General features: G+C 68.8%; 2 protein-coding genes across 2 annotated transcripts in view; both read right to left on the bottom strand.

Annotated features, from left to right (window-relative positions):
• Nucleotides 1–665: 665 nt before the first annotated feature.
• On the bottom strand, nucleotides 666–5,651 carry LOC108494164 (ephrin-A4-like). The gene is made up of 6 exons (XM_017808397.1): nucleotides 5,545–5,651; nucleotides 3,134–3,426; nucleotides 1,763–1,831; nucleotides 1,487–1,586; nucleotides 1,038–1,146; nucleotides 666–947 (listed from the first exon to the last, which is right to left on the bottom strand). Exons 1-6 carry the CDS (start codon nucleotides 5,649–5,651, stop codon nucleotides 666–668), a joined length of 960 nt encoding a protein of 319 aa, XP_017663886.1.
• A 2,622-nt stretch (nucleotides 5,652–8,273) lies between these two features.
• ADAM15 (ADAM metallopeptidase domain 15) overlaps nucleotides 8,274–8,978 on the bottom strand; it is an 8,792-nt gene continuing 8,087 nt past the window's right edge. Inside the window, exon 24 of the mRNA XM_017808412.1 lies at nucleotides 8,274–8,594. Coding sequence (XP_017663901.1) covers nucleotides 8,567–8,594 — 28 coding nt within the window. The 3' untranslated portion in view covers nucleotides 8,274–8,566. The remainder of the gene's footprint in view (nucleotides 8,595–8,978) is intronic.

Here is an 8,978-nt window from a genome sequence, read left to right as displayed (position 1 = left end):
AGGACTCTCGTGTTGGTGGGCGAGCCTGGGGCGTGTGGCTGCACCGGAGTGAGGACTCTGGCAGCGACCTGGTTGTGCCATGGGATCGGCCCCTGCAGCAGCCTGGGTGCCCACTGGGGAAGAGGAAAACCCCCCAGGGCCCCCATTTTGGGAGTGCATCTCACGGGGTGTGTAGTAGACAGACAGATGGACGGAGAATGGCTGCCCTGTGGACACCCCAACCCCATCCAAGGGCAGCAAGTGGGGCCAGGGTGCCCAGCTGGGGGTTTTGGGTGAGTGACCCCCAACCCTGCTGCCCCCAACCCAACCCTGCTGCCCCCGACCCTCTGTCCTGGTGCTCATCCCACCTCCAGGTGCTAATTACTGGCAGCTTGCCTGTAATTAAAGGTCTCCGGTGGCATGAGCTGACGACTCAATATCAAACCACTGCAATTAAACCCTTGGCCTTAAAGGCCGTGGAGGGAGAGAGGGGCAGGGACCCCCTGGAGCGGCCACCCCGGCACCTCTGCAGGGGCAGGGGCATGGGTAGGGGGGCCGGCGGGGGGGCCGCACACCCGGGGCACAGCGATCTTGCAAACACTGTATTGCTCAGTCACTACCAGGGGTTAAAACCAAACTGAGGGCACGGAGGAAGGCGTCTTCCCAGAAGACAGATCGGTGTGTCCTCACCAGAGGAGGAGGAGGACACGGCAGTGGCCGACGCTGCCATCGGAGCTGCTGCCCCGCTCCAGGGCCTGGGGGGTCCCTGGGCCCCCTGGGGCGGGGGGTCCACGGGGGAAGGCACGAGATGAGGTGGCGGCCGTGGGGCAGAGGAGGCATTTGCTGAGGGGAGCCCAGTGCCGGGGTGATGCCGTGGGGGCGATGCCGGTGTGCGGCGATCCCGGTGTGCGGCGGTGCTGACCCGTGGCAATCCCGGCGTGCGGCGATGCCGGTGGCAAGCGACAGCCCTGGGAGGGAGAGATCCCCATCAAGGGACGCTGCGGTGCAGCAAGTGGGTACCCACCCACCACCCCAGAGCCTCCCTGCTCCCCCCTCACCTTCCAGCCCGGAGCTCCCGGCCCCGGCTCGGCTTTGTGGAGGTCCGGCAGGTGGGTCGTGGCCTGGGGCTGCCCCACGGGCTCGAGGGGGTTGGCGGTGAGGAACAGTCTGGAAGCGGCGCCTGGGCAGAGGAGCCCATCCCCCCACCACGGGCAGTGCCGGGGTCAGATCCGGAGCAGGGCCAGGAGCACGAGTGCCAGGCACGGCGTGCAGGGCTGCGGTGGGACCGCGGTGCCCCGCGCAGGCACAGCGTCTGCCAGGGCAGAAGTGGTGGTCAGGGTGAGCTGGTCCCTGGGCCCTCACCACCCCTTGGCCCCCCTGTACTCACCCATGGGCCCCCTGATACTCCCTGGCCGCCCTGTACTCACCCCCGGGCCCCCTGACACCCCCTGGCCCCCCTGTACTCACCCCCGGGCCCCCTGACACCCTCTGGCCCCCCTGTACTCACCCCCAGGCCCCCTGATACTCCCTGGCCACCCCGTACTCACCCTCGGGCCCCCCACGCCCGTGGGGCTGCGAATTGGGCACCTCTGTCACCGGCTCCGGTGCTGAAATAAACCCCACCAGTGTCAGGGAGCGGCTCCCCCGGGCTCCGTGGCATCGCCCCCAAGGCGCCGGTACCCCCTCCACGGGGACCAGGCTGCCCCGGGGGTGGGGGAGCCCCCGGGTTTTGGGGCACAGTCCCCCCCAGGTTTTGGGGCACAGACCCCCCAGCCCCACTCACTGGTGCCTCGGCAGCAGACGGTGACGCGCAGCTTCAGGCAGCGCCCGGCGCTCTCGGGGCTGGGGACGGCTGGGCAGGGTGGGGGGATCAGCGGGGACCCCCCGGCACGGCCCCCCCGGCCCGACGGGACCCCCCGACGGCGGGTCAGCGCGGGCCTGGGGCGCCCCCTCCCGGCGCATTGAGGGAACGGCACCCCCCGGGTGCCCCCACTCCGCAGCATCCAGACCCCACCCTGCATCCCGAACCCGTGGGTATCCAGAACCCGCCCCCCCGGGTACCCCGAACCCGCAGCATAAAGACCCCCTCCTCCCACACCCCGAACCCAGGGGCATCCAGACTCCCCCACCCCCCGCCTTCCCCCGGGCACCCCGAACCTCAGGGGCACCCCGACCTCCTTGTGCCCCCAACCCGGGACATCCAGAAACCCCGAACCCGGGGGCACCCCGACCCCACTATGTGCACCCTGACCCCATCGTGCCCCCACCCCGGGGCATCCAGACACCTCCAGCAGCCCACCTTCCTATGCACCCCCCACCCCAAGGCATCCCACACCCCAAACCCAGGGCATACAGACCTCCCCACCTCAGGCGCCCTGAAGCCAGGGGCACCCCAACCCCCTGCTATGTACACCCTGACCCCCTTGTACCCCCACCCCGGGGGCATCCAGACACCCCCTGCACCCTGAATTCAGGGCATCCAAACCCCCCTCGTGCACCCCAACCCCCTCGTGCACCCTGACCCCGGGGAATCCAGACACCTCCTGTACCCTGCTTTTCCATGCATCCCCCACCCCAGGGCATCCAGACTCCACCCTACACCCCAAACCTGGGACACCCTGACCCCCTTGTGCCCCCACCCAGGGCATCCAGAACCCTCCTACAACCCAACGCCCTCATGCCCCCACCCAGACACTCCCTGCACCCCGGGAGCATCCAGAAACCCCCTGAGCCCTGACCCCCTCATGCCCTCACACAGGGCATCCAGACACCCCCCGCACCCCACCTCTCATGAACCCCTCACCCCAGGGGATCCAGAACCTCCCTGAATGCCACACCCCCCAGAACCCCACATCCCAGGGCACCCTGTACACCCCTGCACCCCGATGGATGCCCCCATCTTTGGGGCATCCAGACCTCCCTGCACCTCAACCCCAGAGTCATCCAGACTCCCCCTGCTCCCCCCGACCTCAGTGGGGGATCCAGATCCTGCGTGTACCCTGACCCTCCCTTGTGCCCCCAACCCACTTCCATGGGGACCCTGGGGGGCTGCACCCAAGACCCCTGACATGCTCTGGCCCCGGGGGGCTGCACCCAGTGCCCCAACGTGCCGTGACCCCGGTGCAGCCCCCCACGGCACCCGGGGGGCACTCACAGATGTAGTAGTAGGTCTCCCCCGGCTGGAACTCGAAGCCGAGCGAGAAGGGGGTGAAGCGCTGGATCTTCTCGGAGAAGCGGACGGGCCCGAAGGGCGCCCGGGGCCGGTTGCACTCCCAGCGCTTGAAGGCACCGGGGGTCTCGTAGCAGCCGCGATAACCCTCCCGGTCCACCATGAAGAGCGTGAAGGTCTCTGCCCGGCCGGCGGGCACGGCCCCCTCGTAGTGCGGGCAGTAGATGTCCAGGTAGTCATTGATGGCCACCTGGATGGAGTAGTCGTCCCGCAGGAACCTGCCGGGCGGGACGAGCCGGGGGGTTCGCCGGGAGGGGTATCCCGCTGCCCCCCGGCCCCGACGGAGCAGGGAGCTGGGCTTTCCCCCAAAACAGAGACCGGACACCGCCCGCGCCACGCAGCCAGGCATCAGCTCGGATTAGCCGCAGGCCGCTGGAGCTGAATGGGCTCGGCCACCGCGGCCGGAGGCGGGGGGAGAGCCACGCTGCCCGGGCACAAAGCCCCTCGCCCCAGGCACCCGCCTCGCCGCTGATCGGACATGACACCCCGGTGGGGGGCCGTGCGGCGGGACGCTCCCGCACCGGCTCGGCGCTGGCAGGGGGCGGTGGCCGGGGCAGGGGGCACGGGGGGGGGGGACGACTTTGGCAGCAGGAAGGGCAGGGGAGGGGGCCCAGCTCAGGCACGGGCAGGATGCAGTGAGCTCACAGCGTGTGCGGCCAGGCCGGGTTGGAGCAGACAGCTCTGCGGGCACACACATGTGCACACACATGTGCACACACGTGCACTGAACATGCTTGGTCCTGGGAAAGTAATGGAGCAGGGGGGGCTGTCAGGGAGACCCCAAGCCCCCTTCATCCACCCCGGTGCAGCCGGTGTTCGTGGACGGCGCAGAGTCCTGGCAGAGACCACAACGTTCATCGCTGGGATGGCAGCACTGGTGGGGGGGAATCCGGGCCTCTGAGCCCCCCACCGAGGCCGGGGGCTACTTGAGGACAGGACGGGGCACAGGCTCGTGCTGACTCAGAGCATCCCACGGGCAACGCTGGCTGGGACAGGCCCAGGCAGGGCCGAGGGCTGCCTGACCCTGCTGAGGGGCACACGGAGCCCCACTTCCCACAGGTAGTGGGGTCCCACCTCTCCCATCCACAGGGAGGAAGCAAGGCAGCAACTGTGCCCCCAGCCCTGCCCGTCATGTGCCCACCTGCCCCAGTCCTGCAGGCCCAGGGCACAGGACCTGCAAGGGGGAGCACAGCCTGCAGGATCCCAGCCCAGCATCCTGACCCTTCCCCCTGCTCCCTGAAGCTGGGAAATACCTAAAATGGAGGAGGCCGGGAGCGGGGACAGGACCGGACCCCAGCCCTCCGGTGATGGCAGAGCCCATGGGCAGAACCCCTGGCAGGGTAGGGGCTGGGGTGGCCCCCAGCAGCGGGGACACCCACCACGGGAACCCATGGGAACCCCTGACACTGCCACCCACCACCCTGATGCCACCAGAGGATAACCAAAGCTCAGTGCCACCAAGCGCACTCAGGCTCGGCACAGTTGGGTATCACCAGGGACTTGGCAGCACCAGGAGTGCCCACCAGCTTGGTGCCACTGGAGACTTGGTGCCACTGGGATGCTCACTGGGGGCCCGGTGCCCCCAGGAGTGCCCACCAACTTGGTGCCAGCGGGAACTCGATGCCACCAGCGCTGCCCACCGGCGTGGAACACTCAGAACTCAGCGTCACCAGGGGAGACTCACCTGCTCCATGCCACCCAGGGCTCAGTGCCAGCGGCAGTGCCTGGGGCTCAGCACCACCCAGGGTGCTCACTGCCTCGGTGGCACACTGGAGTGCCCTGTGGCTCTGTACCTCCCGGGGTTTGGTACCACCGGGGATGCCCAGTGGCTCGGTGCCCCTCAGGGCTCAGCACCCCCAGGGGTTCTCACCAGCTCGGCAACGCCCAGGGCTGCCCAGTGGCCCGGTACCACCGGGGCTCGGTACCACCGGGAGGTACCACCGCGGGCTCGGTGCCGGCAGGGATGCCCAGGGGCTCGGTACCACCGGAGCTCGGTGCCACCGGGGCCACTCACCTGCTCAGCACCACCCCGGGGCTCGGTGCTGCCGGGGATGCCCGGGGGGCTCAGCACCACCGGGAGATGCTCCCCGCCTCGCTCCCACCGGGAGGTGCTCCCCGTCTCGGTAACTCTCCCAGGGGCGCTCGGTGGCCCGGTGGCCGGGCAGCCCCGCCCCCCCGGAGCCCGGAGCCCACCGCCCGCCGCCCCTCCCGGCCCCATCCCATCCCGTCCCGTCCCGTGGCGGCGGCGCGGGGCCCGGGGGCTCGGCGGGGCCCGGGGCTCGGCGGGGCCCGGGGCGCACAAAGGCGGCGGGGCCGGCGGGGGCGGCCGGCGGTACCTGGGGTTGCTGCCGTTCCAGTGGACGCCGTGGCGGGTGACGCGCACCGGCGGCGCCCAGAGCAGCGGCGCCCAGAGCAGGAGCCCGAGCAGCGGCGCGGGGCGCATGGCTCCGCCGGCGGCGGGCGGGGGGCGGCGGGGGGCGGCGGGCGGGGCGGCCCCGGCGGGGCTCGGCACGGCCCGGCCCGCCCCGACAACTTCGGGCCAATCCCGCCGCGCCGCCGCCCGGCAACTTCACCGAGTGCCATTAACCCTTGGCGGGCGGCACCGACACCCACCGGCACCGGCACCCACGGGCACCGAGACCGGCATCCCCCCGCCGGACAGTACCGCCGGCATCCAGCGGCAACGGCACCGGCACCGGCACCGGCACCGGCACCGGCAGCCACGCCTCAATCCGGCAACCCCCCGTACAGCCGACATCCACCGGCAGCGGGACCGGCATCCCTGGCAACTCCTTGGTACCGTCGACATCGACCGGCACCGAGACTGGCACCGGCACCGAGACCGGCACCGGCACCGAGACCGGCAGACACACCCCCCCCGACTGGTACCGCCGACATCCATACCGGCACCGGGACCGGAAGCCGGGCTGCAATCCAGCTCCTCACCACCCTCCTGGTACCCTCCCGGTACCCTCCCGGTGCCCCCACCCCAAGCCGGCACTGCCTCGGTACCGTGAACATCTACCGGAACCGGGAGCAGCATTGCCCGAGCACCTGGGACCGGCATCCCTGGCACTGCCCGGTACCTCCGGCATCCATCGGCACCATCAGTAGGACCGGCAGCTCCAGCCCAAACCCGCTCCCCAGTACCTCCCACCCTAACCCGGCACTGCCCCGGTACCGTGGACATCGATGGCACCGGGAGGAGAAGCTGCTCCCTGCGCCCACCCTCCCACTTTGGCCGAGCATCAGCACCCACTGGCACCAGCACTGGCGCCAGCACTGGGTGGGCACTGCGGGGACCACAGAGGACGGTCCGTGCACATGGGGCAGCTCTTGCACACGCGTGTGCCCAGGCCCACCAGGCAGCTCCTGCCCACTTACGTCTGTGCCCACCAAGCAGTTCTTGCACATGTGTGCTCGAGTGTGGCAGCTCCTGCCCATGTGTGTCCCCCTGCAACCATGACAGCTCTGGCACACGTGTGTGTCCATCTGTGTGTCAGCTCCTGCCCACGTGTGTGTCTCTGCCTGCCAGGCAGCTCTTGCACACGTGTGTGCCCATGTGTGTGGCAGCCTCTGCCCCGCGTGTGTCTGTGCACACAGAGCAGCTCTTACATGTGTGCCCATGCACACATGACAGCTCCTGCCCATGTGTCCCTGCCCACCTGGCAGCTCTTGCACGTGTGTGCGCATGTGTGTGGCAGCTCCTGCCCATGTGTGTTTGTGTACACAAGGCAGCCCCTGCCCACATGTATGTCCCTGCCCACTCGGCAGCTCTTACACACGTGTGCCCATATGTGTGTCAGCTCCTGCCCACGTGTGTCCCTGCCCTCCAGGCAGCTCCCGCCCACAACTGTGCCCACCGGACAGCTCTTGCACATACGTGTGCCCATGTGTGCAGCAGCTCCTGCTCACACGTATGCCTGAGCCCACGGGGCAGCTCTTGCACACACATGTGCATGTACCCACAAGGCAGCTCCTGCCCATGTGTCCCTGCCCACCTGGCAGTCCCTGCACACATGTGTGCCCATGTGGGTGGCAGCTCTTGCCCATGTGTGTCCATGCACACAAGGCAGCCCCTGCACACACGTGTTCCTGCCCACCTGGCAGTCCCTGCACATGTGTGTGCCCATGTGGATGGCAGCTCCTGACCATGTGTGTCTCTGTGCAATCAGGGAGCTCTAGCACACACGTGTGCCCACGTGCCTGGCAGCTATTACATGACCATGCACCCAGGGCAGTTCTTACACACGCACACACACACACACACGTGTCCATGCAGACTCAGTAGCTCTTGCACACGTGTGTCTGTGCCCACAGAGAGCAGCTCCTGCTCACATGTGAGCCTGAGCCCATGGGGCATCTTTTGCACATACACCTGCCCACGTATGTGGCAGCTCTTGCACACACATGTGCCTGTGCCCACAGGGCAGCTCCTGCCCACACATGTCAACACCCACCAGGCAGCTCTCGCACATGCGTGTGCTCATGTGTGTGGCAGCCCCTGCCCACGTGTGTTTCCCTGCCCGCAGGGCAGCCCCTGCACGTGTCTGTGCCCACCAAGCCACTCTTCCACACATGTGTGTGCCCAAGTGTGTGACGGCTCATGCCCAAGTGTCCCTGCCCACAGAGCAGCCCCTTGCACACGTGTGTGCCCATGTTTGTGGCACCCCTGCCCCTGTGTGTGTCTGTGCGCACAGGGCAGCCCCTGTGCACATATGTACATATTCCTGTCCAACAGGCAGCTCTTGTACATGCAGTGCATGTGCCCACAGAGCACACATGTGCCCAAACGCACAGGGCAGCTCTTGCACACGTGTCTTCCCATGTCCATGGCAGTTCTGTGGCCCCTGCCCACGTGTGCCCTGCCCACGGAGCATCCCTTACACACACACGTGTCCTCTGCAGACCAGAACAGCCCTGGCACACGTGTGTTCACATGCGTGTGGCAGCCCCCCCACGCGTGCTCCCGTGCCCACAGAGCAGCTCTTACACACACACACGTGCCCGTGCACACAGGACATCTCTTACACACACCGTGTCCCCCCGTCTCCCCCCCGTCCCCTCGCCCACGTGGCCCCTCGGGACACCGACCCCCCTCCCGCTGCAGGTGCGCGCGGTCCCCGCCAGGGGGCGCCGGCTGCCGGGAGCCTCTTCCGGCGCGGGGGCTGCTGGGAGTTGTAGTTCGGCACCGCTCCCCTCTCCCGGTGTCCCGGGGCCGCTCCCGCTGTCCCGGTGTCCCGGTGTCGGTCCCGGTGCGGCGGAGGCGGCGCGGGGGCAGCTCACAGCCCCTTTGTTGACGTGGCAGGGGGGGCCTGGCGGGGTCCGGCGGGGCTCGGTCTTGTCCCGGCCTGTGGCTCAGGCCTCCGGCGGGGCCGGGGCGGGCCTGGGGAGAGGGGGGTGCGATGGGGTGAGAGGGGGGGTCCTCATAGCTCCCCCCGCAGACCCTCTGCCCCCCACAGACCCCCTCCTTGACCCCCCGTTTCTGACCCCCCCATTTCTCCTGGTTACCCCCTCTGCACCCCCTTTTACTTCTCTGCACCTCTGCTGACCCCACCATGCCCCCCCCACTCCTTCTTCCCTCCCCTGCCCTTATTCTGAGCCCCACATTTCTCCTGGCTGCCCCCTCTCTGGCCTCTGCTGACCCCACCCTGTCCCCCCCCCCCCCTCTTTCCTCCCCCGCCCTTTTTCTGAGCCCCCCAGTTCTCCTGGCTGCCCCCTCTCTGGCCTCTGCTGACCCCACCCTGTCCCCCCCCCCCCCTCTTTCCTC

This window comes from Lepidothrix coronata, unplaced genomic scaffold (assembly GCF_001604755.1).
Source record: "Lepidothrix coronata isolate B3197 unplaced genomic scaffold, Lepidothrix_coronata-1.0 Scaffold23, whole genome shotgun sequence".
In the NCBI taxonomy this organism is placed as follows: domain Eukaryota; kingdom Metazoa; phylum Chordata; class Aves; order Passeriformes; family Pipridae; genus Lepidothrix; species Lepidothrix coronata.
The sequence above is the reverse complement of the archived record's forward strand: the minus strand, read 5'-3'. Positions and strand labels throughout refer to the sequence as shown.

What these genes read in the sequence shown, in the direction of transcription:
- LOC108494164 (XM_017808397.1), bottom strand. Translation starts at nt 5,651, where the DNA reads ATGCGCCCCGCGCCGCTGCTCGGGCTCCTGCTCTGGGCGCCGCTGCTC. An exon ending in GAGTATCAGGGGGCCTGGGG is followed by an intron (nt 1,147 to 1,486) that starts GTGAGTACAGGG and finishes CGCCGCTTCCAG; the next exon opens with ACTGTTCCTCACCGCCAACC. An exon ending in CGGGAGCTCCGGGCTGGAAG is followed by an intron (nt 948 to 1,037) that starts GTGAGGGGGGAG and finishes TCTCCCTCCCAG; the next exon opens with GGCTGTCGCTTGCCACCGGC.